Source organism: Athene noctua, chromosome 1 (genome assembly GCF_965140245.1).
Source record: "Athene noctua chromosome 1, bAthNoc1.hap1.1, whole genome shotgun sequence".
Taxonomy (NCBI): domain Eukaryota; kingdom Metazoa; phylum Chordata; class Aves; order Strigiformes; family Strigidae; genus Athene; species Athene noctua.
The window spans coordinates 17,784,452-17,810,577 of record NC_134037.1 but is presented as its reverse complement, the minus strand read 5'-3'; the positions used below and the strand labels follow the sequence as shown (position 1 = coordinate 17,810,577).

Sequence of the window (26,126 nt, the reverse complement as noted above, 5' to 3'; positions counted from 1 at the left end):
AGGAAGAGGGAGGGTTGGTTTCAGTGTGCTAATGCTTTTGTCTTTAGGCAAAGACAAAACAGACTGAAGAAAATTGTTGCTGTAGTATAAGAATCAAAAACCACATGCAAATAAGGGTCTGATATTAGTTGAACTGTAGCGATATTTGCAAGATAACATGGACATACACAAGACTGCAGTGCACTCCCCTGAGGGAGCTCTCTTCATTTGCCAGCGCTTGGGTGGCCTCTCCTTGCCGAAATGGCAGGGATTCAAGGGGCCACGGCTGTCCTGGATCAAAGTGTTCACCTTTGCATTAACCATCAATAGGCAACGTCTTGGTGCCTGCACCCCTCTGAGTGCTCATCATCAGCTTTCCAAAAATGGCACCACTGTGGTTTAGCTGCTCTAAACACCTTCTGTATGCAGAGAACTACAAAACCAGCTGAAGAGCAATAGCAAAGCTTGCCAAAATATGTCCCAGGCACAAATATGCTCCCTGTTCTCCATGTACTTTCAGGATAGACAGTGTTTTAACTAGCTAAAGAAGATTAATTTGAATTGGAGGTATTTGTGACACAGCTACTGAAACCAGACCATAGTCACTGAGATACTGCCTTCAAACTGTAAAGAAAACCAGGTGATGCATGCCAAAACCACACTTCTCTAGCGCAATTACTCTCACCACTTCTGGTACTGATCAGTGCTTATTTAAAGATAAAATTAAAAATAGTAATTATTACTGCAATGATTGATGACCTTTCACCTTCTAACAAATAACTTACTAATCTAAGCTCTTCTTACAATAGTTGTGGATTTTTTTTTTTTTTTTTTTGTGGAAGAGGGTTGGTTTTGATCTAGCTTTCCATTACTACCTTTCCACTCCAGTCTTATTGCAAACTGGTGCTGTGTTAAGCTATGAAAGATCTGTTTAAATGATAGTACTTGCTGGGGGTGAGGTCTGCAAGTGGAGGAGAGCTCTCCCTCCAACTCTGGATTTGTTTCTGGACAAAGCCTGGCTCCTCCAGGGAGCTGTGGGGTCATTGCTTAGTGCTGCTCCCAGCTCTGGGTTAGTCTGCTGGTGTAAATGAGGTGGCAGGCTTGCCTCTTCCAAGGGAATTCATGCACTGACACTGTCTGCAAGGCCTGTGCTATAGCCTACAAACAAGCAGCTTAAAAATTAAATTGCAAGGTAAATGCTCATGCAGCAACACAGGGGCAGCCTGCCCCATGGTACACTCTGCCAGCAGTAACTCTCCACCTTGTCCCTTACTTCCTCAGTCTGCTCCTTAACTTCAGTATTCTCCACTCTTTCCTTAGCATGTTCCTACCTTTGATTCTCCATGATATAATTTCAGTGCTTCTCAACTTTTCTTTGGTATATGAAACTACGTTTTTACCAAAGGATGGCAGCTGAACTCCAGTACAGGCCATGTACAGCCACACGTGGACTTATGGAAGGTTTCAGCTAGACTTGTTTCAGACCTCACATGGCCTCACCACTCAAGAAAGAGGAATGGGGTGATGAGAAGCCATGCCCTCTGCTTGGGGAAAATGTCTTGGTATCTGCCTCAGACACTGCTTTCTTTTTCCAAGAGTGATCCCAAGAAAACCCACAGCACCTTCATCGGTGCCAGTGAGAGGAGTGACCGCCAAGGACAGTAGGAGAAGGAATGGCACTGTCTCTGCAAACGGTCCACGAAGGTCCAGGTGACCACAGTGAGACGACAGACACAGCACAGTAGAGAGTGGTTAGCAAGAAGTGAGCTGAAAGGTACAGGCTATTCTTAACTCCAACTTTAGTATTTTTTGAGCTAATTACATAAGACAGATGCAGCCGATCTCAATTTTTCTGGCATGCAGCTCCTCCCTCTCTCCAGTATCAGACAAGCTTGCTCCAGGGAGGAATAATTCATATGTGTAGTTAGAATAACTGGATTTGATCAATGAACACAGCAGAACTGAGGAAAGTCTTTAATGGCCCAAGACTTCTGAAAGGAAGGTCAAACTAAACCACAGGAGTTCACTGCTTGCTTTGTTACATCTCTGCTGTCCCTACTTTGGATGGTAGGAAATCCCCATAGTCAGCACTTTCTGTCACTTGGGGTATTTAAAAATCAATTTTAGAAAGTGGAAATGGACCACTACAATTCTATGGAAGCCAGGAGAGCTGTGATAGGAAGGATATATACTCCTTATCTCAAAGTCCAGAACATCTGCTCAGGTTATTTTTGTTTTGGGTTTGATATACCTGCCAGGAAGAGGAAGGTAAATAACTGAGGTCAGCTGTATCTCTTTTGGGGAGCATTATAAATCAATAAGAATGCTTATGAGCATGTTGCCACTGTCCTGACCTCCAGGAGAGAAAGAGATGTAATTTTTTGAGACAAAACCCAATGAAATAGCTGAAATAACCCATTGAGTTAAATGCAGATAAAAAATTGGCAGCTTGAAGTCCTCTGAGGGCAGCTTTTAAGTGATTGCCTTCAAGCTACCAGCTGGAGCTGGCGTCTCCTAGCTGCAAGCAGAGTCCGCCAGACTGTCGCTGGCCCAGCAGGGCACTAGTCACTAATGCAGGTATCACACAAGGTCTCACTACAGCCATGCTCCCTTCTGGCTCCACCATCCTCAGCCTTCCAAAAAGCAGGTTTAAAAAGTCACTACATCTCCTTCAGACAGCTGCAGGCTGTCCAGGGGTACTTTTTCTGGATGCCTGTTATGTTTCTCCCAGAGTAAAAATGCACTTAAGCTCTTCCAGGGCAAGATTGAGATATGAAGTTGTTACAGTATTGAGATTTGTTACCATTCATTACCTTTGCTTTTATGCCAAGAATCATCAAGTTTCCATGAATTTAGAGAAGATAAAAAAACCTCCAAGTTTCTTTGAAATTAAGGATATTGCTCCATTATGAGTGTGCATTGATGTTTGCACCAGTGTAGTTTAGTAGCTGAACAGCTGGTTACTGTATGCACAAGAGTAAAGTCAAGTGCCATTTCAATTGCAAACTTGAAGCTAGGAGTAAAGCAAACACGGAAAATCATTTGGGATGCTTCAAGAGAATCGGAAATGAGATACCATCACTTTTGCTTACCCAACTAGTTCAGCTAGCAAAGAGTGTCTGCTGTCTCAGCTGAAAACACAGAATGGAGGTTGAGCACCAATCTTTCACAGCTGCTTGGAAAAGAGCTTGCTTTCTCATCTTGCTAGAGTCACTGTTTCTATGAGCAATGCTACCCTTTGGATAACCCTTTCAGTTTTACTCTTAAGTTACCTTAAGTGTTGAGCTTTACATACTCACTCAATACATTAAGGTTTTCCTCTTTACACATCAGGCATTGCTAAGGAATGCCTGCAGTCCAGGACCTTCTGGCAGACAAAAAGAGATCCAGATCTGGGACTGATTAGTTTGTCAGAAACATTTTACAATTTTAGTGCAAGTGGCAGCGAACTAGCATCAGGTTAAATAGAAGTCAGAAAGCTCTACTCCAGTAAGCAGACTCACTAATTTTAACATCAACAGACCTTGTATTAGCTCCTAGTATTTACTAGTGTCATCTATCACATTTAATCCAAAGTCAGAAGTTTAACAGGGTAGCACATTTTCATGACATTAAAGTCCCATCTCATATCCATTTTATACTAAAGCCCTAGGCAACAAGGGTCAGAGCAGTCATTACCTACTAGTCAGCCACAGTTTCAGCTTAAGTTTTCCCATGACATATTTTAATCCTCACACCTATAACAAGCAGCTTGTCAGTGGCAGCCATGAAGCCTGTGCTGTATTCTCACTGATGACTAGATGTGTTTAAATAGCCATCAGTCCTAGCCACAGCAGTTACAGACTAACATAAACGAAACAGTGCCCTTTTTACTTTGCAATATGCAGTTGTGTTAAGCCCATCAGAAGACAGACGTGATTCCACAAGAATTCATGCGGTATTCAACTTGTTGACACTCAAGCTATTTCTAGTCAAGTATTAAAAAGACACAATTTAGTTCCCCCATCCATTAAGGGGTTCCTTTGCTTCAGTAAGGTGGGAGGTAAAGGGTAAGGGAAGAGACAGCAATTGTGTTACTCATTTATTAATAAGCTTTGGGCTTGCAGCATCTGGTCTGTCTTCCTATTATGCTGTAAAAGCCATCCATGACAGATTAGTTTTCCCCAGATTAACCAAACACAGGACCAGTTATTTCAATATACTTTATTTTAAAACAGGTAGGTCACAAAACACTAAGCTTAGCCCATTCTGCCATACACAAGCTACAAATACTTGTTTGACAGTTGAGGGTCAGTGTTTAGTAGCATACATGAAAAGTGAATAAAAATCCATATAAAACAATATTCAAATAGTTTCCATAGGAACACAGATAATTGTGACCCATCTCCTAGTAATTTTTGTTGTATTTATGCCAAACCTAAACTTTAAAAAAACCACTTAAAAATTCTAGCAAGAATTAAGTTAATAGTCCCCCAAATGCCCTATATTCAATGACTAACCTTGCAGTTAATTACTAAATATTACCTATACATTAATACTAGCCGAAGCACAAGTTGCTGGATATTCAATTCCGCTTTCCCAGGCACAAGACAGTGGCAGACTAGAAACATCCTGCTCCTCCACTTCATCTAGGAACCCTTGCTCCTTGATCTGCTGCATTACTTGCCTAGTGAAAAAAAAAAAACAACAGTCAAAAAGCATTTCATTACAATGTGCCAAAAGGAAGGTAAGCAAAGTATTTTTTTTACTGCCAGGGAGCATGAAATGAACTCTTTACTCATCTACAATCCAGACAGTATTACTGGGATGGGGGCAGGGGTAGCAGGTCACTCATGGCTGGCTAGGCTTTAGGGCAAGCACCAATACCAAGGTGGTTTCACCATTCCTGCGTAGGATCTCGATCTGCAAAGATACACCTGTATATCTGTATACCACACACTATAGAGATTTAATGACTTTGTGCTTAATAGTTCAGAATTTTAGACCTATGGCACTGACTATTCCTTATCCCACACCATCACATTCCTGGGGAACTTTAATCAAGTTAAAGGTACAAATGACAGACTAGGAATGTAAGAGAGAACCAGTGAGAACCATGTAACTCCTTCCATACTCAGACAGGAGTTGTACTGAAAGACAAGCTCAGAAGAACTTCAGTTGACTTGAGTTTTTGCAAGGCAAGAAGTTGTGCTACTACATGGCTCCCCACATACTGCTAGATTTTACTTAAGACACGCAGCATCCTTTTCCCTTATCTTTCACTGTTATACAGCCACTAATTTAGTTGTACACCTTTATGCATGTAAGTTGCATTCCAAAAAGCTTTTGCCTGTGCTAGAATATCTGTACCATAACTTCATTGATACATGTCTTCAGTTAACAGCCAGCTTGTCTCTCAGAATTTCCTTGCCAAAACAGAAAACAGGCAATCACATGGGGCTGAAAGAGGACTGTAGCCTTGGATGATGGTTATGTCTGCATTATTAAGCTCAGCATGCCTCAGACTAAGTGCTGCATTTTAACAAAAACCCAGTGATATAGTGAAAAACCTAACTGTTCTCTTGCAGAGTCATTTTTAGTTCAGTTAGACACAAGTCTGGAGTCTTACGGGAAGTTTGTTTGGTTTGAGGAATGCTTCAATTTACAGAAGGTTTCACTAGAGGAAAGAAAAAATACAAGCCTTGCTTTTAGAGGCAAGGCTAGTAAAATAGAGGAAGCTTCCTCTTAATTTTATGGCAATAAAATTAATTTCCATGAACTTCAGTATTTTCATTAAATTTGAAAGCAATCCAATAGCAAAGTTAATCATGCTTTAGGGTAATATTGCTGCCTAGATGCTCTCTGCCAGTTTAGGAGGCAGACCAGTTCAGAGGAAAGGGCTTCCTCTTACAGCAAAGCCCACTTTTATAGAAGATGCAATCCATTAACCTGTCTTGTACAGAAGAGCATCTATATTACTTTAAAATACTGTTTAAGGTGAAGTTTCACAGTATCCTTGCACTCAAAAGGTAGTCCTGCTTTCTTTGCTTACCTGTTTAGTAACTTCCCATGGAGATCTAGCACTCTGCACTGAGCAATGAGCCAGAGCTCAACCTAAACCAAGGAAGAGCTCTCAAATAAACAGAAAAATCATATTGTGAAGCAGCACTGTTGAGTATTCTTGTCTCTTGTGGTCAGGATTTAGCAAGCTATCAGTTTAGAAGACAGCTGACTATTAGAACTGCAACTGACTGGTCTCTTAGTTACTGGTCACAAGCTAACTGTAAAAAAATCCATAATGATTCTGTATGTCGTGCAAGAGTAAGAAACACTGGCTAGAAGCCTAGGTTAATGAAGACTCCTAACATTACCCATTTAAAAGCACCTCTCCTGGAAGTAAATACATAACACAAAAGAGTAACCAGCAGTGCTAGCACTGTTCTAAGCACACAGCAAAAACCTTCAGATGTAAAACCTTGTTGTGTGGAAGAAGGCTATGCAAGAGCTACAGCACCAAAACTACGGTCCTATTTGTTAAGGGGCAGCCAACTGACACGAGCTATTCGCTAGTCATCTGTATCAACAGCACTAATGGATCGAGATACTTCACTACTAACCATGCTGGTCTTGACATCACATAGTGTATTGTGGGCCTCTGGAATCCATTGAAAGTAGAAGCTGCTGCAACAGTATAGGCACCCATGTTTTCAAACAGGATCCAGTCACCAACTTGCAACTCCGGCATATGAAAACGCTCAACAATACGATCTAGGCCATCACACGTTGGTCCCCATATGCTGCAGGAATAGCAGCTGTCATCTGGTTTAGGTCGCTAAAAGAAGAGTCGAGTGTAGTTAGTTTGACCATCATAACAGAGCTTCCAGAAGTAATACCATAATTAGTTTAACATTCCACCTCGCAGAGAAGAGGAGGAAGAGCTGCTTACAGGTCCTTCCCCACCCTTGGCTTTAAATTCATTCCACTGCATGACTCCCAAGTCAAATGCCAAACTCTGGCGACATGAAAGGAGCAGTTAACTGAGAAGCGACTGCTGTGATGAGGAGTCTCCTACATCCATGATACACAGCTAGTACATGGTACCTCTGAATGCATATACCTTTTGCAGAACTGGTTTAACATGTGCGTGATCATACAAGATGCAGTTGAACGATCCATAGACTCCATCATTCACATAGTACATAAGAGTTTTGTCGTTTGCATCATCTTCATCTGGAAGAAGTTGAGATACCGGTAAGAGAATGCTTGGAAAGAAACGCACAATTGGCTGAAAGTAAAATTGGGTCTAGATTTACTTACCATCAGAACCTGTCAGCTCCTTTAATACAATTTTTTTTGCAATGATGTTAACTGCCAGCGTGAATGCTGATGCAACATAGTATCTTCCAGGCTCTGCAATAATACTGATTCCAGTATCTGAAGGAAAGTATTTATCCAGTGCCGGGTTGATTACACTTGTGATCTAGGGAAGAATCAGTTGCCAATATCAGTACTTCAACAGTTACTCAGGGGCTATTTTAGAAGTCCAAGATGAAGTCAGACTTTCCTGCTCACAATCACATACTGGCCAAGTGTGTAATAACTATTCGCATATACTGTAATATCTCTTTATTGCCTTTGCTTTATTTTGTTTGGGATTAAGTTTGCACAAAGCAGCAAAAGCAGGTATCACCTGCAGCTTAAAAAAAATTCAGACTCAAACATGAGCTGTTTGGTCACTTAAAGTCACCCCTCCTAGACTCACTAAGCCAGTATTAATGCCCCACAAGTTCCCACACTTCAACTTTAATTTCTAGTCCACTTGTGGTTCTACTAATCATGCAGTATTCCCCATCTTACTGTATCCTAAAGAAGTAATCTCACAGGATCGTAAGAACACAGAATGCTTTGTCATCACCTCTGAAATTCAGTTGCCTTTATGAACTGTTCTGAGTTCTGAAGTTATGTGTGATTATTAAGCTGCCTCCAACCAAAGCATGACTGCATTACACCATGGAGCCCAATGACAACATCATTTGCTCTTGATGCTTCTTTTAAGTCATACTACACTAGAAGCCAGCCTTCATTAAGGAGGCATTACAAGTGAGGCAATGTTAGCCTACATTATTAGTGGAAAACTCACTTTATGTAACTTATTTGCTGTTTCCTTGTGTAAATACATAACATCATTTAACACAACTTTAGCCTGGCAGGTGCTCTGACAACACTGCTGTAAGTGACAGTGCTATTAACACCCAGCCACCTTGTCTCTTCTGGAAGGAGGAGTATTTCTGTGCAAACACAGGCTGGAGAACTGATCAAATAAAAAAATACCCAAAAGCTAATTCTAAACCAGATCAGACACTGATTGCGTTTGCCACATCAATGCTCATGCAACCCAGAAGAACAGCGTGGGCTCAGGACTACCTTTTCACCCCATTTGGGAGCACTGCCAATCCAGATAGTCTGAAGTACAGCATCAACTAGAAGTCTATGCCAGTACACATCAAGCCTACAATTAAAACTTGCTTTACAAGTTTACTATCTCTGCATGTTTATAGTCATTTAGCTAGGTATCTAAGTGCTTCATCTAATTTTCGGTTCTCAGATTAATTCCCCTCTTCTGTAAATTCAATCTCTAACCAAGCAGACAAGTTCTTCTAAGTGTGTCTGCATACCAATATAAAAGCAAGATTTTGTTTAATCCAGATCAACTTTCAAAAAGACTCCACAATGTGAGGAGTTCTTAGCAAAGCTATACCTCTTCAAATTTGAGCTTGACATCTTCAGAGCCAGGGAAGCCACCACCAATATCAAGCAGATACATACTGAAGCCAAGTTCAGCCTAAAATGAGATTAAGGACAATACTGTTAAGAAAGCAGTTCTTAGTTTGTCATAGCTTAAAAAGCAATATAAAGTAATTTCATTAACACTTGGAACAGAGGTAACTCATGATGTTCAAGTAGTCGCTTGAGTTTGAGCTGGTGATTTTAGCATATCCGTGAGTTACACAGCACTGGTTAAAGTAAGCCATTACATGGCCTCAAAAATTCCAACAACATGAAATAAGCAACTTAGCTAGCTTTTAACCCTGTAATGGTTTTACATTCAATTCGAGTTTTGCCACCACAGTTGAGTAGTACTTCTAAAGAAAGTGGAACTAGACTTACTCCCATATCGAACACGCAGCGGGCATCAGAAATGGCTTGAACAAAGGTCTCTGGGTCTGTACATCCACTTCCAACATGAAAACTATGATGAGATACAAAATATCAGTTGCCATTTAATAAATTAACCAGAAAGTTTATACAACACTCAAGTCACCATTTGCAAATTCTATTGTCAGTTAAGATCATCTAAAGAAATCTTATTTAGTATGACTGTATTTTGATATTATTAACTCACCTAACTCCAACAATGGCAAGGTCAAGTTCTTTTGCACGCTCCAGCAGAAGCCTGCTTGTCTTAAGTGTAGCTCCAAATTTAACACTCAGACGACAAACTGCTTTGGAGTCATCAGTTGTAATACGCAAGACTAACCTAGAAATAAGAAAAAATAAGGATTTCCAGTATAGAAGACATCATTATCAGGCAGGTATGACCTTAGAATGAAGCTGAGCTTAAACATACAAGTTACCCGTCTTTTCCTAACATGCCAGTAAACTATACAGGATTAGATTTTACTGGTTAAATGTAGGTTTATTTACTTGTAATTTTGCAGCCTATCTTAACTAATGAAGAACAAGTCTCAGGTAACAGTAGATGTTTCCGTAACTCGGGAACCCAAGCAAGAATTACAGAGCAATTAGCATAACTTACTTGGCTTTTGGATGGGTCCTTGCAACTTTCATTAGTTCTACTTCACTATCAAATGTCATCATCTGTACACCACTGCTGGCAGCATGTTTGATTTGAGATACTTGTTTACAGGGATTTGCATATATTATTCGCTCAGGAGGTACACCAATGCTCTGTACCAGCTGTATTTCCGTCTGAAGAAAGAAGAGATTATACTTGTGAAATATTTCTACAGGATCAAACTAATCAGTACAACAAAGTAACAGTGCTTTACTACACTTTATACAAACACAGCTGAACATACACTAAACATCACAGATCAGAACACAGTCAAGATCTTACCTTGCTGGCACAATCAAATCCTGCACCAAGAACAGCAAGTGTCTTCACTACAGCTTTGCTGTCATTACATTTTACAGCATAGAAGGGGGTTACCCGAGGAAGGGCTTTATGCCATCGCATGTGCTTCTTTACAATATCCCCAAGGTCAGCAACATAGAAGGCATCTTTATCATCCTAGATAGAGCACACGTATCAGAGTTACAAACAATGCGTAACAGGATAAGCCTAGAGGTCAGCATCTGAGGAGGAGGTTGCCTTGCAGAAAATCTCTAAAGACAACTTGTTCCATTAGTTTATAAATTTGTAGCGTCATGAAATGTAGTAATCTTCCTCTCATACTTACAGAAGATGACACTTCATTTATTTTTTGGTCAAGGATATCCTTGGCAGTAAAGCCTTCATCAAGGAAGGTGAATTCAAATTCTTCATTGCTGAAGCTACTCATGATTTCCAAGATTTCAGGTTTATGTGAAAGGATTTAAGTACAAACTGTTGATACAAAAAACCCAAACATTCATTACTTCTTTTAAATTTATGCATTTTACATTCACTACTTAAATTCATGTAGTTATATGACCACTACCATCATGGTCATATAATTTACAAGATTCCTACTGCAATCACTAAGAGCAGCATAGATTAGGAACTTACATAGATGATAGATCAGATTTATTCAGAACCACGGAGGAACTCCACAAAAATCTGGCTAGCTTGAAGTCAAGTTCTCCTCTGTTCAGCAACTGTATGATGTACTAAACCTATTCAAAGGGAAAAAAAAAAAAAAATCAAATAAATACTGTCAGATTTTATTAGCCTAAGTACCTGGAAGTTTCCACTGTCTTTTCCTTCAATGCTGTATCAGAGCTGTTAATATTATGGCTACTGCCAGTGTCAACATACTTACTGCTTTTTTTCAAGCCTCTTAAGGACTACTGTAGTTTGCCAGTTTCTCAAAAAGGGCTTACATGTTACTACCGACAGAATCTGAGGATGTTACTGACTTCTGAGTAGTTACAACTCTCACTAGGTCAAAGCCAGTTCAATATCTGGATTCTCACTCCAGTTCAGACCATAAACCAGCCATGAGATCAGGGCCTCCCCTGAAGATACTGTTGATGGTTAGTTAGAGCTTGCCTGTTCTACCTATGACCCCCCCAGGCAACATGAGAAGAAAACCTCAGCTGTCAGGAGTGGCAGATACATACTGAAAAGAATGGTTCCTAACTGCGGCCTGCAGACAAAGTCTTAACGGCGATCCCAATTAACACTTTATAACAAGATTTTACAGTTGTCCATAACAAATCATTGTTAAAAGAAATCTGCCAACCAAGTAGAAAGTCTTTTGAGAACCAGAACTAAAGAGCATTCCTCTACCATCCAAGACCTATGAAGTCCACAGTAAAGCACATGGGTCATGCTTTTACTGGGCAGTCCAAACAGAGAGTGACAGTCTCCATTAAGCTGTTAACGCGACCAGAAGTGTGTGCTACCTTGTAAAGACCTCAGCATTGCAAATGACTCATAGGGAAGATACGGTTTCATGTATGTAACCAGGTCCAGCCCTCTGCTTCTCTCAGCACTTTTTACACTCAATCCAGTCATACTGATTTGGACCAAAGACTATGCAAACTCTAAATTATCCACTAATGTTCAGTTACACCACTGTCCCCTCTATTTTCAAGAAGGCTGTTTAAAACAGCGTATGAAAAATAACATATCTTACAGCTGTTACAAGGTTCTAAGACCCACAGAATCATTCATTTCATATGATGGATATACTAAAATCCATTAAACTTTATCTACTGGATGACTTTGAAAAGTCAGTGATCGTACAGTTTCATTTCAGCTTTCAGAAACATATGGCACCTGAACTGCCAGTGTCAAGAACTACTTCACATCTTTTGATCAATTCTCACTTATGAGGGGTAAATCAGATTTGAGATTCAAAACAGATTAAGCTTTAACTCTAATGAAATAAAACCTATCAATCCACCGAGCCTTCTCCCCCTGCTCTCATTCATATGCAGTGTTAATTCTCCCAGAAGCTGGATTAAAGTCTTCTCTTAAAAGCCTCTTTGAAAGGACCTTAAGAAACAGCAAATTAAACACTTCTCAGCAAGCTGTTTGTTACTGAAGAGAAGCTGCATCTTATCACAGGACGACATCAACGAGATGTTGAAGCTTCGCAGAAAGCAATTCAGGAACTGTGGTTAAGAGAAGTGAACACCATCAGGAAGAATTTAAGTTTATCCTCCCCTCTGCACAGAGCCGCACGAAAATCACTTTTCCTATTAACCTGTAAAATGGAAATCACTTTTGCTGTTCACAGAAGACTTTAAGAAGTTCTTGCAAGCCTTCCATCTCCCCTTTATTGCACAATTTTAACTACAGTGTAATTACACAGAATACAGACAGAACATGATCATGTAGACGCAAATTGTTGTCTCCCAGTGTATGTTTTTATTTGGACTGCGTGCAAAGTGTCCGCAGCTTCCCAGAGAAAGGCAATTTGTGCTCATTTAGAAGTTGCTCTCCAGAACATTCCCTTATTCAAGCAGCTGTATTTAGACACAGCTGAGTCATGCCTGCAGGCTCCGTACTCAAATACCAAAGCTGCGTCTAGAAAGCGCGCCCGAGGCGCTCCTGGCCGCGGAGTTAGCCGATGGCTGGTGACTGCTGTCGGGAAGGAAGGGGCTGGCTGCCCAGCTCTCACTGACGGCCCTTCTCCCGTGAACACGCACGGTCCCTTAGTTGAGTCGGCTACGCGGCTCGTCCCGGGCCGTGCTGCCTGACTCGGCAGCGGGGCACTGGGCGCTCCAGCCTCCGATACCGAGGCTTCCCGAGGAGGCGTTTCACTTCGCGCTGGGGGACGCCTTTATGGCGGCCACCTCGCGGCAGCTCGCCCCCCGTCCCGCCCCGCGACCCTGCGAGGGCCCGGCGCCCAGCAGGAGAAGGGCCTCAGGCCCGGCCCCGCGCCGCTGTGCTGCAGGGAAGCGTGCCGGGCCGCCTCACGTAAGGGCAAGCAAGGGCGCCCCGAGCCACGTTCCTGCCACGCACCTGCCTCTCCCCGCCGCGGAAACAGCCCGGCGGCCACGGCGGAGCCACCCCCTCCCCCGCTCCCGGGACGCGCCGCCAACACCTCCCCGGGCGAGAGCCGGCCTGACCCGTTCAAGCCGCCCGGAACCCGCCTCACCCGCCCCCGCCCCGCCGGGGCCGGGGATTCCCCGGGCGCGGAGGGAGGCCCCGTGCCCGGCGGCAGGAGCCGGCGCCCGGCCCGCGCCGCTTGGCAGCGGCCCCGCAGACACGTGGCTCCGCGCCGGCCGGCTTCCGCCGCGCGCGCCTGCCCGCCGCGCGCCCCGGCCCCTTCCGCCCGCCCCGGCGCGGCGCGGCCCGCCCGCCTCACCTCGGGCGGCGGCAGCTGCTGTCAAGCCGCGGCGGCGGCCGGTCCCCTCGCTCCGAGCCGCCTCCTCCTCCTGCGAGCCGGGCGCGGTGCGGGGAGCCGGGCGGGAGGCGCCCTGCCGCCTGAGGAGGAGCGGGGCCGGCGGAGCGAGCGGGGCGCCGCGACTCACAAAGCTTCGCCACCGCCGCGGCGCTCCTATATATAGGACAGCCGGCGTCGCTACGGCAACGCACCAGCTCAAACCAGCCGCGATCGGCTGGGACCGGGCAGGGGCTCTGGCAGCCGCTATTGTGACGTCGGCGCCAGCACGCGCCCCGCCCCCCGGCCCCGCCCTGGCCCCGCCCCGCCCCGGCCCCGCCGTGCGCTGAGCGCGTCGGGTCTCTGCGCCGGCCCCGCCGCCGCTCCCGCCGGCCGTTCCCCCGCCCCGGGCCCCCTTCCCCCGTGGGCCCCGCACGGTGCGTGGCCCGCGGGGCGGTGTGCGCCAGCCCCGCCCCGCCCGCTGCCAGCAGGTGCCCGGCCCCGCCGCCCCGGGCCCCGCTGGCAGTAGCCCTGCGCGCCCTGCTGAGCGCGGGAACGCGGCTGCGGGAGGGCCGAGGCCCCCGGCCGCAAGCGGTGCTTTTGGCACGTGGTGGAGAACGGAAAAGCCGAGCGCGGGTTCCCGGAGCGTCGCCCCCGGGCTGTCAGTGGGCGTTTGTCCCCCCAGGGCCATCCTGGTTGCGCAGCACTCGCAGCCCCCGTGGTTCAGGTGTCGGCGCTGGCTGCTGCCCCCGGCCGTGCTGCCCCTGCCTCCATCCCTGCCTGCCGAGGACGTTACCCAAAACACATAACACTGAACATCTTTTTTTTTTCCTTTGCTTTTGCTTTGACGCTGGTATCTGTTTCCCCTGTAAGGTTATTTTGTCTCCCTGTGTGCTGGCTTGTGTGAAAAATGAGCTTTAGGGAAAGTTGTAACCAGGTATAAATTCCACGCTTCTTTTAACCTATTTCTGGTTTAGCCCTGCAACAACTGCACTTTGTGTCCTTACTGGGTCAGGCACTTTCTGCCCCTGTCTTTAGAAAGTTCAAGTCTTACCCCACGGTAGATGCAACCACACAGGGACTGTCCCTGTCCTGTCACTGTACATGGGAGCTCTGAAGGATGGGGCTGCCCTTGCCATGCTGAAAAGGGGATCTTTACACCCTGACAGCTCAGGGCATTTGTTAGAAAGGCAGGAAAGCTTTCTGCAGCCCACACTTTAGGATGGAGCTCAGGGTGCTCCCGATCCCCACCTCCAAATCACTGGTGGCTATTTTAATTAAGAGATTATGGCTTTCTGAAGATAGAGATGTTTGGCCAGCCCCTGCCCTTCTGCAGAGCTGGTTGGGTGGGCAACGTGCTGTGGGGAAAACCCTCAACCCGGCTGCTGCACTGGGCGGGACCCTCTGTCACGGAGGTGCTGAAAAGGCTGTGCCCACTGACCTCAGAGGTCCCGTCCTCCCACTGCTCCCACCGAGCCCAGCTGGAAACCCTACCATATTTCAGGCAGAAGCGGATGGATCAATGGGATGTCCTTGCCCCACTGTCAGGCCCTGGCTGCTGGAGCTGGGTCGGTGGAGGGGGGGGGGGGGGGTTTAAAGGCTGGGGCTGTGCAAGAATCCCTTGAAGGAGTAAAATAAAGGAAAACACCAAGATCAAGCAGATAAGAAACAAAAGGCTAGTTGGGCCACAGCCAAAAGTAATGTCTGGGGACAGAGCTGGCTTTGGTTAAAATAATTAAACGGAAGAAGGTACAAAAGCTCCTAAAAGATTTTAAAAAATACTTTTAGTGTGTGTATATGTGGCCACACACAGGGGCATGAATTGGGGAAGGTTTTCTAGATAACATCAAGCAGGCAGTGGGGAAAACTGTCCCTGTGTGTAGCATCCACATCATCTGGACCCCTGGACACTACCTTCCCTTGACAGCTATTCCAGTCACTGCGTGAGCGTTGCCTGTGCTAACTCATCAAAATCCCAGAGAAGTTTCACACCACCTCCCCTGACAGTTAATGGAGCAAATAATGGGGCTATCAAGCCTCTAGATTTGTCTCCATGGGCAGCAGAAGCAATTTAGATGTTGGAAAAGCAACCATCGGGGGAAGTGGAGGGCTGAGCCACCACTGCAGGAGCCAGCTGCTCACTGAGCTGGCAGAAAAGTGAGGGCTGAGGCTGGTATGGGGACAGTGGCCATCACCCGGCTCCAGCACTCCACGGTGATCCTGGTACCAGTTGTTATTCCCCCTTTGCCTTCTACCCTCTGGCTGGGTCTGGAGGAGAGTCCATGGCTCCATTCCCACCAGGGTCCGGGTTGACTGACCCTGGGGCAGCTGGCAGCTGGGGCAGGAGCATGGCTGCTGGTGGGTAGGCACCACTCAGATATGGATGTGAGACAACACGGAGCTGTACCTGAGCCTGGAGAGAGATAGCTGGACTGCTCCAAGGGAAAGAGGCCACAAGAATAACCATGAAGAGCAATTATCTGAGGAACTGAAACATTCGTCAGCTCGTTGCAGATGATTAATAACGATGTTGTATCAACTCCTCAAAAGGATGGGATTACCAGAATGGTTTATCTCCAAGTTTTTGTCTCTGGAGGCTCCTTGAGAGCTGCTGGTGGCAAGGACTGGCTCTGAGGAGCACAAGGTTTGCAGGAGGTGTCCCAGTACAGGGAGGGAAGGGTTCTGGACCTGGGTCTCCATGCCAGAGGACAGCCACAGACAGCCTTCAGGGACATCAGGGGAGAGCAAGGAGGCACATCCTTCTCTGCCCATTTTCTGGATAGTGCCCTGAGGGTCTGGCCAAGCTTCTCTGAAGAGCTGCACAAGTCCACCGGTGACAGGAGCAGAGCAGATCCTGGGTCTGAAGAGCTGGGAGATGCTCCTGCAGCTTCTTGCAAGTCACCACCAGTCTCAAACTACCTTACATGAAGCAGTTGCATGGGCCAAAAATGTTTTCCAGAAGAGGGCACTGGAAAAGCATTTGTTGGCAGGAGACTGTGGCCACATCTTCCTGATGTTTCCCCTCCTTGCTTTCTCTCCAAGCAGGGCCCTTTGCTGCCTTGGAGGGACAGGGGATGTGGAGGATTTCTGGCTGACCCATATCTGTCAGTGCCTCCTATGTCTCGCAGCAGCAGCAACCTGGTGGTCCCTGGTCCTGCTGAGTGATGGATCTGGCTCTTGCAGACCCCTGAATTTGGGAGGAGCTGGAGCCAAGCCCGGCCAGGTGGTGAGAGCTGCCCAAGCAGGAGAGGGACAAGCTCCCTGGCCAGCACCGTCACAGCAACTAGAGGAAACCTCGAGGTAACTCCTGACATTTCTCAACTGCTTTTTTCCCTCTGAGTCTATCCAGGGGCTTTGCACTTCTTAAGAAATTAAGCCTTCTGACAGCTCGTGGAGGGAAATATTATAAATAGTACCTCCACTTTACAGATGAAAAAGTGGTGCAGAGGGAGATTCAGTGATTTACCCAGGATTGTGGAGAGTAAAATCCAGACTGCGGTGTGCTGAGCTGTGGACCTGTGCAAAGTGGAGATCCTCTGCAGGCTGCGGGGTGCATGGCACATGAATGGGAGACTCCTGTGGGGCTACCTCCAGCTCTCTTGGGGCAGCAGCTCCTCACTCCTTTTCAGTTTGTTGGACATTTCACAGAGAAAAAAAAGATATAAATAGTCCCTGTTATTCAAAAAAGACCAATAGAGGAAACAATATATTTCCAAGATATATTTTTTCCCTCTTTTATTACACATTTTTCTAGGACTTTGAATGCAGTTTCTTGCCACTCAGTGCCGCAAATGTGACATTGCATGTTTTTGAGTCAGAGCACCAAACTAAAATAGCTCCTCGCAGTGACAAAACCAAAGGATATGGAGTGACTAAAAACCTTGTGGAAGTGACTGGAATGCTTTGCTTTGCAGCTCAACTGCAGAGATGCTTACAGTTCTGTTTTCTAACTTGCCTTTTTTAGGAGAAAGTAGCCCCGCTATGTTCAAAACAAGTCATTCACAGACACATACCATGAGGTGAAGCACATAACTCTGACATTACAGCACCTGTTTTGTGTCTGAGTCTTTTCCAGTCCTTCACATTTACAGATTTGAGATAAAAAGGGAAATTGAAAGAAGTCAGTGCTCTCATATGCATGTTGTTAAATATAGTTGATACAGGAAGGTCTCTGAGTGTCATCATCCTCTGTATGAGCTCAGCATCTACCAGAGGTAAGCCAGATCATAAGATTTGGCTCTACCATTTGTTATATTTAATACACGGATTTCTATAGGCAACATATAATGATACAATGGTGGTTTTAAATACTTTGCATTTTAATAGACTCCTCATCTCGTTCTCAACAAAGACAATGTCAAAATTCTCTGAGTCAGGAAGAGTGAGAAGAGCTCTTGCGAACCCTTTTTCCTTAGCTTGAAAAGCAGAGGCCAGCCTGTACTGTGGGATCAATGGGGAGGAAACCATGGAAGTGACAGACTGACTTTCTGTGTGCAACCAGCAGAGTGCTGTTCACAACAGAAAGTGGGGAGGCAATGGCTAGTCCTGCTAGCACAGCACCACACTGTTCAGCCTGTAGACTGCATCTCTCTCATGTAGAGGGCTGTTTTCTTCCATGATGAAGACATCACTGGGGCCAAAGGGCATTGCTGTCACACGTAATTCACAGTCATCTTCTAAGCCCGCCACAGGCAAGACTTTGATTTTCTCTAGAAGCAGCCTGAAAGTTTGCGCAGATTTCAGGTTTTGAGTGAGGAAGCATTTGGTGCTTGTAAGCATACCAAGTATCACATCATACGATGAGCACTGATGATGCTGGTGCTGGATCTGACCCCTGTATGCATCTTGTCTGGCACACACTGCAGTGGCCACTCAGAGAAAAGAACGTTGTTTGACAAGGAGAGCAACAGCACGACCTGAAATATGCCACAATTTGCAGAAATTAACACCATGGATATAAATCCTACGATCTCTCCTATGAATCAGATCTTCAGGTGTTGTGCACAGTGAGGACAGCTGGAAATCTTAGTGTCTAGATTTTCACCACAACCTTTCTCTGACTTTTACTGTCTTCAGATAGACATGTGACAGGAACATGTAGGACATCTTTTTATCTTACGGTAATGCAAAATATAAGAAACTCATTAGAAGTCAGCATGGTTTCCTGGGGTTTATGGCAACATTAGACTTCAGTTATCCTCTCCAGTAGGAGAAAATGAGCATGTGAAGGGTTGAAGTGAATATACTGGATCAAATATGTGTCAGGGCCCAGAATATTTGGAGGAAAGAGACAAGTGTAAAATTTACAAGATTATAAATTCTGGATATGTTAAACATGAAAACTATTCATTCCCTTCTGTGATAATACTAGGTATATATCATGTAGCAGATGACTTCCCAGACTCACTGAGAACTTCTGAAGGTTCCATGTAAAGGGACAGGAATAATACAGTATCTGGATCCTACCTTTTGTTCCTGGAAAGGCTTTTATGCAGCAGAAATCTTTTGAGACTACACAACAAATCATAAAAGACTTCTCAAAGGTGGTGTGTTGGTTCCTTCCCTTTAATTCATCTTCAGGTGTATGTAAGAGTTGCAATCTCACCTACACAATACCCACTGCAAGCAGCCATGAAGCAACACCTTACAGATGAAAGCCTCACCATTTTGGATTATGACTACAGTTTAATTCAGAATTAGTTTAATTTGGTGAGGAGCAGTTTAAGAGGTGACTAGCTGAAGGGTAGCTACAAAGATGGTGCAAAAGTCTTCTTGGTATTGCCAGACACTGCAGTGAGGAGCAATGGCCATAAATAGTGGCATTGTAGGTTCAGGTTGGACAACAGGAGGAGCTTCCTCTCCAGGAGAGTAGTGCAGCCCCAAGACAGAGGTGGGGTAGACATCCTTGGAGATTTTTCAAGCTTAAACTAGAAAAAGCCATGGCTGACCTGGTCTGGTGCCTGGTAATAGTCCTGCTTTGAGTGAGAGGTTGGACAGGAGACCTCCTTTCCAGCTGGCACTTCTGGCTCTGCATTCTGCATTCAGGTGATGCAAACAAACCTCGCAACATTTTTCTGACCCAATCCATTAAAGGTGTGAGTAGAGGTGTCTGTGTGCCAGGGATGTGGCAAGGAAGGCATGGAGGGATGTCGTGATGGAAGGTGAGTGACCACTTCTCCCAAGAACCTTCTTCCCAGCTGTTGGACAGTCACTGTGTTGGATCAGTTCTTCAGACAAGGATGTTGAGCAGGATGGTCAGACGCCCTTGCAGGGAGGGGATGGACAGCATGGTGCTCCAAGCCTGTGCAAAGGGAAAGGAAAAGCAGACAGCTCTCTTTGGGAGGGGGATGCAGGACCACCAGGCTTGTGCATGAGTGCCCCAAACCCTGCATTCCTCATTTGTTTGCAGAAGTGTACAGGGGGAAGGGCCAAACAGGCACATCTTGTGTGTCAGGAATGCCATTCAGCTGTGCTGATGGGATCCTATATCCATTAAGAGACACCAGCAAGTTGCAGCTGAGCTAGGCTTTTACCTCCCTTCTTCTCTAGCAGGTAAAATAAACCTCTGAAAACCTGAGCTTTGTTAGCGTCAAAATTCAGATCCAGATTTTGTCATCTGCTCAGTCCTTTCATTAGCAGAATGGACGTAACTACTGGCAGCAGCAGCAGTTTTATGGAGTGAGACGAAAAGTTATGTGTCTCAATGTGACGCCCGGAGGCACACAATGGTCTTTTTATTTCCCAAACACATTGAATCCTGCAATTGTCCCATAGATGGGACTTGCCTGAAGTCAAGGGGAGCTCTGTGCATGGAGCATTAGAGCAAAAGGAAGGATCAGGCCCTCAGAGGTATATTTTCATCATAATGTTTGAAGATTTACGTGTATAACTACGCAACTCAGGATGAGACTGTGCCTCTAAGGCAAAACATATGAGCTCATATAAAGAATTTATCATTATAATAACAATTTGCATTTCTATAGAACCTTTGATCTTAGGATCTCAAAGTGCTTAACAAACACAAATTAATTAATCCTCACAACTCTCCTGCAAGGTAGACATGTATTATGGAGAGACGCTAGCAGCTAGCTTTCCATTATAAGTCTCATTTTAACTACCTGCTAACTTTGCCAAAACTAAACCAATACACACAAAAATTTCACAAGCATGATCTTGTCCTTGGGTAGGATCTTTTTAGAAATTGTGGGGCAAATAGGATAAGATAGTTTAAGATAAGTAGGTTAAATGGGGAGACCAGGAATATATCCCTGAATGAACTAATGCACATACTCCATTAGTCCAGAGGGGAGGGAAATGCAGAATTTGGGATAGACACTTGCTTCTCCATAATTTGCCAGCATGGAGATTCCAAGGTGGTAAATGGTTATTAATTATCCAGTCTGTTATTTATTAAATTGGTGAGCTTGATGAGTGGAGGAGGTGGCCTGCTTTTCTAAATGGAAGGGTCCTTCTCCAGGAGCTAACTGCACTTGGCCCCAATTATGAAGAGGAAATTGCCGAGAGCTACTTATTACCTCCTTTGGAGAGTTACTCTTTAAAACCTTTGGGAAAAGGCTGGGTGATCAGACCCAGCAATGGTCTGGCATCATGGGTAGAATAGCACCTTTAAAGAGAAGCTGCCAAAGACAGCCAGAGAGCCAGCGTCTGGCAGTGCGCCTGCACAAGGGATGGAGAGCAAGAACAAATTCTTCCTTTGCACGCCAGTTAAAAAAAAAAGAAAAACCAGACCGGGAAAAACCACCTCTGACTACTCAGAGCTGCTCAGACCTGGGGCCCGGGCGTGGAGGAGAAAGCAGGAGTCTTTCCTGTTCCCTTTCTCCTGAAACAGGAGGACAGGGTGTAGGTGGACAGTGGGGCGGAGGCTTGTCCCTTGGCCGTGGATTGGGGTTAGCAGTTTGCTCCGGCAGGTTTACACTGATAGCAAATTGCTGCCACTCCCAGGAGGAAGGAGGAGGACAGGGGATTATGACTCAGGTGTTTTTAGGGTGGTACAGCCTCCAGGGATGCTTCCTCAGCTGGGGGAGCCCATGTCCCACGCTCGCCCCAGGGTCCTGCTTAGCACCTAGCCCCCATGGAGGCAGTTGGTGCAGGGCTGTGCCTTGCACTGCTTATCAGCTGCTCACTTTAGCCTCGCCTTTGGGTGCGTGGGAATGACTTGGACCCCATAGCGAAGGATGGAGCCCATGGCACTCTGTGTCACTCACCTTGTACCCATGCGATGCTGCAGTCTTTGGCCAGGATGCAGCATGTTGTCCCTCCGCACACCACTGCCTGGCTTAGCAGGTGCTGTGTTTTGGTGACTCTTCTTAAGCTGTGCTTAAAAAAAATAAACCAAAGTCCAAAAATAACTCAGAGAGGTTTTGTAAAATCTGTCATGAGCTGGTCGTTGGAGCATTTTTCAAAGATATGTCATCAGTATATAGAGCAGATAGTGCCTGCAGTGCTGAAAACATTGGATATAGAGTCATCATGGAGATCCAGTGAGAACTGGCTATTAAAAAAGGGGATTTTACCCAAAATGGAGGACCAGAGAGACTCTGATCCCATCACAGAGTCCTTCAGACACAGATGAAAGGAAGAATCCCCTTTGTGAAAGCCATCCAAGCCTAAACACCTAAGAAGGGAGGAGAGAGGTGGAAAAGAAAGTATAGTCTGCCTTTCATAGGCAGGTGGGTCCTGGAGGCCAGGCAAACCTGAAACACTGCCTGTGGCCACACAGGCAGCCTACAGCGAAGCTGGTGGCAGTGTCTGCTGCCAGAGCAGAGCCTAAGTGCCAAGCCAGGGTCAGCCTGAAGCATCCTGAAATAGCACTGTCTCCCTTTCACCACTGATCGCTTGTACAGATCAAGTGATTGATAAGAAAAAGAGCTCTGGAGGTGCTCAGGTAGGAATTATTTATGACTAAGTACAATAGATGAATGGTGTTGGCTTTGCAGCAGGACATAGTCCAATGCCAGGACTTGGGTGTAATCATGCCATGCAGTTAAACCCTTGCAGTGTTTTCTTCTATTAATTGTGATCAGGTGACCTTGTCCTTACGTGGGTAGGGAACATTTGGCCTTTGTTTTCATTGCATTCGTAGCTATGCAACAGGTATAGAATGTGGCCCCTTGTTATCAGCCTTGTCACAGTGCTGTTATCAAGGGAGACCAGAAGCACACTGCAAGACCAAAGTATTTTGCAGGCTTCTAAGGAATGAAGACCTTGATTCCTCTGCTCTTCCCCAGGTCAAATTGTACCTTCCTCTTCAGACAATCTTTTGGGTTTCAATGGGATGACAAAGTAAGCTGAATAAGAGTGCTACTATTTGGTCATAATGATTTTAAAACATGTCCTTCAGCAGCTACTTAGCTTTTCACATGCATATTCTCTTTCATACAAAAGGGCATGGAGTAGACAAAAAACACAATAAAAATGACATGTGGGGGTTATTCTCTACTAGTCCTTCTGGTCAGTATCACAGTGCTCTGCAAAGCTAAATACATCTGCAAGGGACCCATGTCTACAGCCCTGGGCAGTGGCCTTCAGTGGGCACTGTTGTTAATAAGTGCTTTGTATACAGCCTCAAACATAGGGTGGCAGAGCAGGAGAAATGCTTTGAGTTTTGATCTATGAGCACTAAATTATTGAGGCAACAAGTATGGGAGGATTAATCAGTATAAGCATCTTTGTATTGTTATACTGCAGTTATGTAGTTGCTGTTATTTTCTTGAGTCCTTCCATGGGTGACAGTGAAACCCCTCAAATTGATTACTGGGATATGATAAAGCCTTGGATTTGTCTTCAATTATTTCTTTAAATTGAGACCATTCTGTTCTAGTTTTCTTCCTTTTTCTGATCTGTTAGATGAAAACTTTTAGAACAATGCTGATTGCTATCTTGGCACATAGGTCTGCCCTGTTCCCTGAAGCTCTCTTTTCCACGAAGAGTATCACCCCAGAACAGCTCACATGCTCAGTCCCTATTTCCAGCCCTGAGCTTCCTAGTCCCTGCTGATGATTGGATCCACCTTGCCTGTTTCAGGGCTTCAGTGAGATGCTGTGTCGTTGTAATTTTAAGTGCCTGATCCCAGGAGAGGTGTCCCTATTTTCCTTCAGATCTGGTACGCTCACTGGAGAGACAGAAGAGAGAGCCCCAGGCTGCCTGACAAGGTGCTCCCCTCTCTCTGCTGACCGCAGAAATGTCTCTGCGTAAATCCGGCACCTTCCTTGGGAGTCTGAGGAACCAGTACAAAAAGTTAAGAGCTTCTCCTCATGCTGTTGGCATGCTAGCAATGTCCACTGATGTGCGTGGTGGCTGGAGGGCATACTTGCAAAAGAGGACACTGAGATATGAAGCCTGAGGGAAAGGAACCCACATCTCCTGAGACCTTTCTCATCACCAGGCAATGTTTGTCCTCAGTGACAATATTTGGCCTTTTCTACTGAAGCCAAGAGTTATGGGACCAATAAGGGAACCCAGGAACATGCCTGCTGCCCATGGCTAGAGCATCCAGCTGGAAGGGATGAAAGTCAGCTGCATGATCTGCCCCTTTTAAGTGTGATCATTGTTAGAATAAAAACAATTTCAGGAGAAGGCACCATAATCTCAGGATAATTCAGATTGGAAGGGACCACAGGAGTCATCTAATCCAACCTCCTACTCATAGTAGGGCGAGCTATGGGGTCGTAACAGTTTGCTAGATGCTTAGGGATTCCCTGTCCCCAGATGATGAGTGTCCTAATCACAAGGCTATAGAGTCAGGCTTTCACCATCCTGCTTTCCCTGCTCTCATGCCTGGCTGTTCAGTGACTCAGCCTCAGTTGTCAGCTTGGTGTTCCCAGGTGAGACAGATACCCATGGTGTTGACATCACGATCTTAGCACAGCATAAAACCCTCCTTCACAACTTCTGCTCCACTCAGCCCATGTTCAGAAGGAGGACACTACACCATCACTACCCATCTGTGGAGTCTCCAAAATTAACTCAGCTTGAATTAAAGTGCTCTGCACAGATCAGGACTTTTACAGCAGTTGAGAAGGGACAGACCTCTGGACTGGACATGGGCTGTCAGGCCAAGCACAGCCTGAAAGGGTCATGAATTTATCTATACATAGAGTTATCCAGTCCAGAAGCCAGTGCAGACAAGATTGCTGGCTGCAAGGCAAGGGGGTTTCATAACCCAAGTCCCAACTTTGGAGACATCTCATTAAGGTGGATGCCATTCAGTGTGCATAAATGCACAGCAGATTCAGACTCCTCTGTGGGTGGGTAGTGAGACTCTTTTGTGTGTTTTACACATGCCTACATTAACATTTGTATTAACATTAGTAGTAGAATTAGATGAGTAACTCCATTATTTTGTCTCTTATAAGCATCATATTTCTTAAACATTTCCCGTGTGGACGTTACGGTATTTAAAAAATACTTGTGATCTTTTTTCCAGGAGAACTGAAGTGTAATGAGCGTGCAGGAGGGAAAATCATACCAGAAGCACACAGGGAAAGCCACCATACTGGGTTGGCCTGTGCTGTGAGTGAAATGACTGGCAGTAATGTTGACACCCTTCAGTGTGAAAGAAAAAAGTCAATTAGGGAAACATTGGTGATGTTAGAATTATTTTCACAAGGGAGGAGATGAATTCAAGGACATTTTCATTGTCAAAGATGATCACACTTTCTGATGATTCCTGATCTTCATGATCAGTGGCTGGTTTGCAGTGTTCTTAGTGGACGCAGAGTGGGTTGCTGGTTGGCTGAATTTCTGGTCGTGGATCTGGCTGCTGTGGACCTGTGACAGAAGCACATTAGCACTGCTCTGCTTTCACCTTATGTCCCCCCTGGCACATCCCATAGTAGAGCCACGGCCAGACATAACACAGCAGTGGGAAGATCAGGTTCCTCAGCTGAAGTACAGTGTATAGTTTAGGTATTTAAGAAAGCTGGGCTGCAGAGTACATTCAGTGCACGTTTGTTTCAGTGATTTATCTACTACACCATCGTGCATGGGCAGGCAAAAATTGCTCTGCCGCAAACCAAGCATTAAATCTTGTCTACATGCAGAGCTGTGCTAGCCCGACAGCAAGGGTAATGCTGGAAGAACACCGTCATCATTATTTCAGAAAGAAAAAGAGGGGGCACAGCATGAGGGTGGGAATCAGGAGCTGGGCTCTGTTTCATGCTCGCTTCGCCATGGAACGGGTAGAAATCTGGCAAAAATGACCAGGCTCTAATTCACCCTCCAGACTTCAGGTATCTGTCTGAGGCCCCAGCAAGTCATCAGGGGTCTCCTGAGTAGAAGTCGTCTGTGGGAGTCACAGAGACGACATGTCTCTTCCAAAAAGCAACTCAGATCTCCTTGCACATACCTTTCTCGCTCTCTGCCTTCGCTGACGGTAGAAGGATCCTAGACGCCTAAAGCTAGAAGGAACAGCTTGGCCTTTGTCTTTTTTCCCCTGCCATAAAGGGAGGATAATGATGCTGACCTTTTAAAAGAGCTTCTGACATCCACATATGAAAAAAAATAAACTTGTAAGAGACTATTATTATTGTTATATATCTTTGGACAGAGGGAGCAATGACGTTTCTATGACATTTTATAATCCACATGAAA

At 45.4% G+C, this 26,126-nt stretch overlaps 1 protein-coding gene across 1 annotated transcript; it reads right to left on the bottom strand.

Moving 5' to 3' along the window:
* Window positions 1–4,167: 4,167 nt before the first annotated feature.
* Window positions 4,168–13,751, bottom strand: ODC1 (ornithine decarboxylase 1). Its single transcript, XM_074895646.1, has 12 exons — window positions 13,500–13,751; window positions 10,748–10,854; window positions 10,440–10,585; window positions 10,097–10,270; window positions 9,776–9,948; window positions 9,362–9,496; window positions 9,127–9,208; window positions 8,717–8,800; window positions 7,276–7,438; window positions 7,076–7,188; window positions 6,576–6,790; window positions 4,168–4,645 (listed from the first exon to the last, which is right to left on the bottom strand). The coding sequence occupies exons 3-12, from the start codon at window positions 10,539–10,541 to the stop codon at window positions 4,504–4,506; spliced, it is 1,383 nt and encodes a 460-aa protein (XP_074751747.1). The 5' UTR covers window positions 10,542–10,585; window positions 10,748–10,854; window positions 13,500–13,751; the 3' UTR covers window positions 4,168–4,503.
* Between the last annotated feature and the right edge of the window lie 12,375 nt (window positions 13,752–26,126).

Bases quoted from the DNA above. Each gene is read 5' to 3' on its own strand.
- ODC1 (XM_074895646.1), bottom strand. From the start codon at position 10,541: ATGAGTAGCTTCAGCAATGAAGAATTTGAATTCACCTTCCTTGATGAA. The intron at 9,497-9,775 runs GTAAGTTATGCT...TCTTATTTCTAG, and splicing joins AGGACCCATCCAAAAGCCAA to GTTAGTCTTGCGTATTACAA. The intron at 7,189-7,275 runs GTAAGTAAATCT...AACTTCTTCCAG, and splicing joins GGAGCTGACAGGTTCTGATG to ATGAAGATGATGCAAACGAC.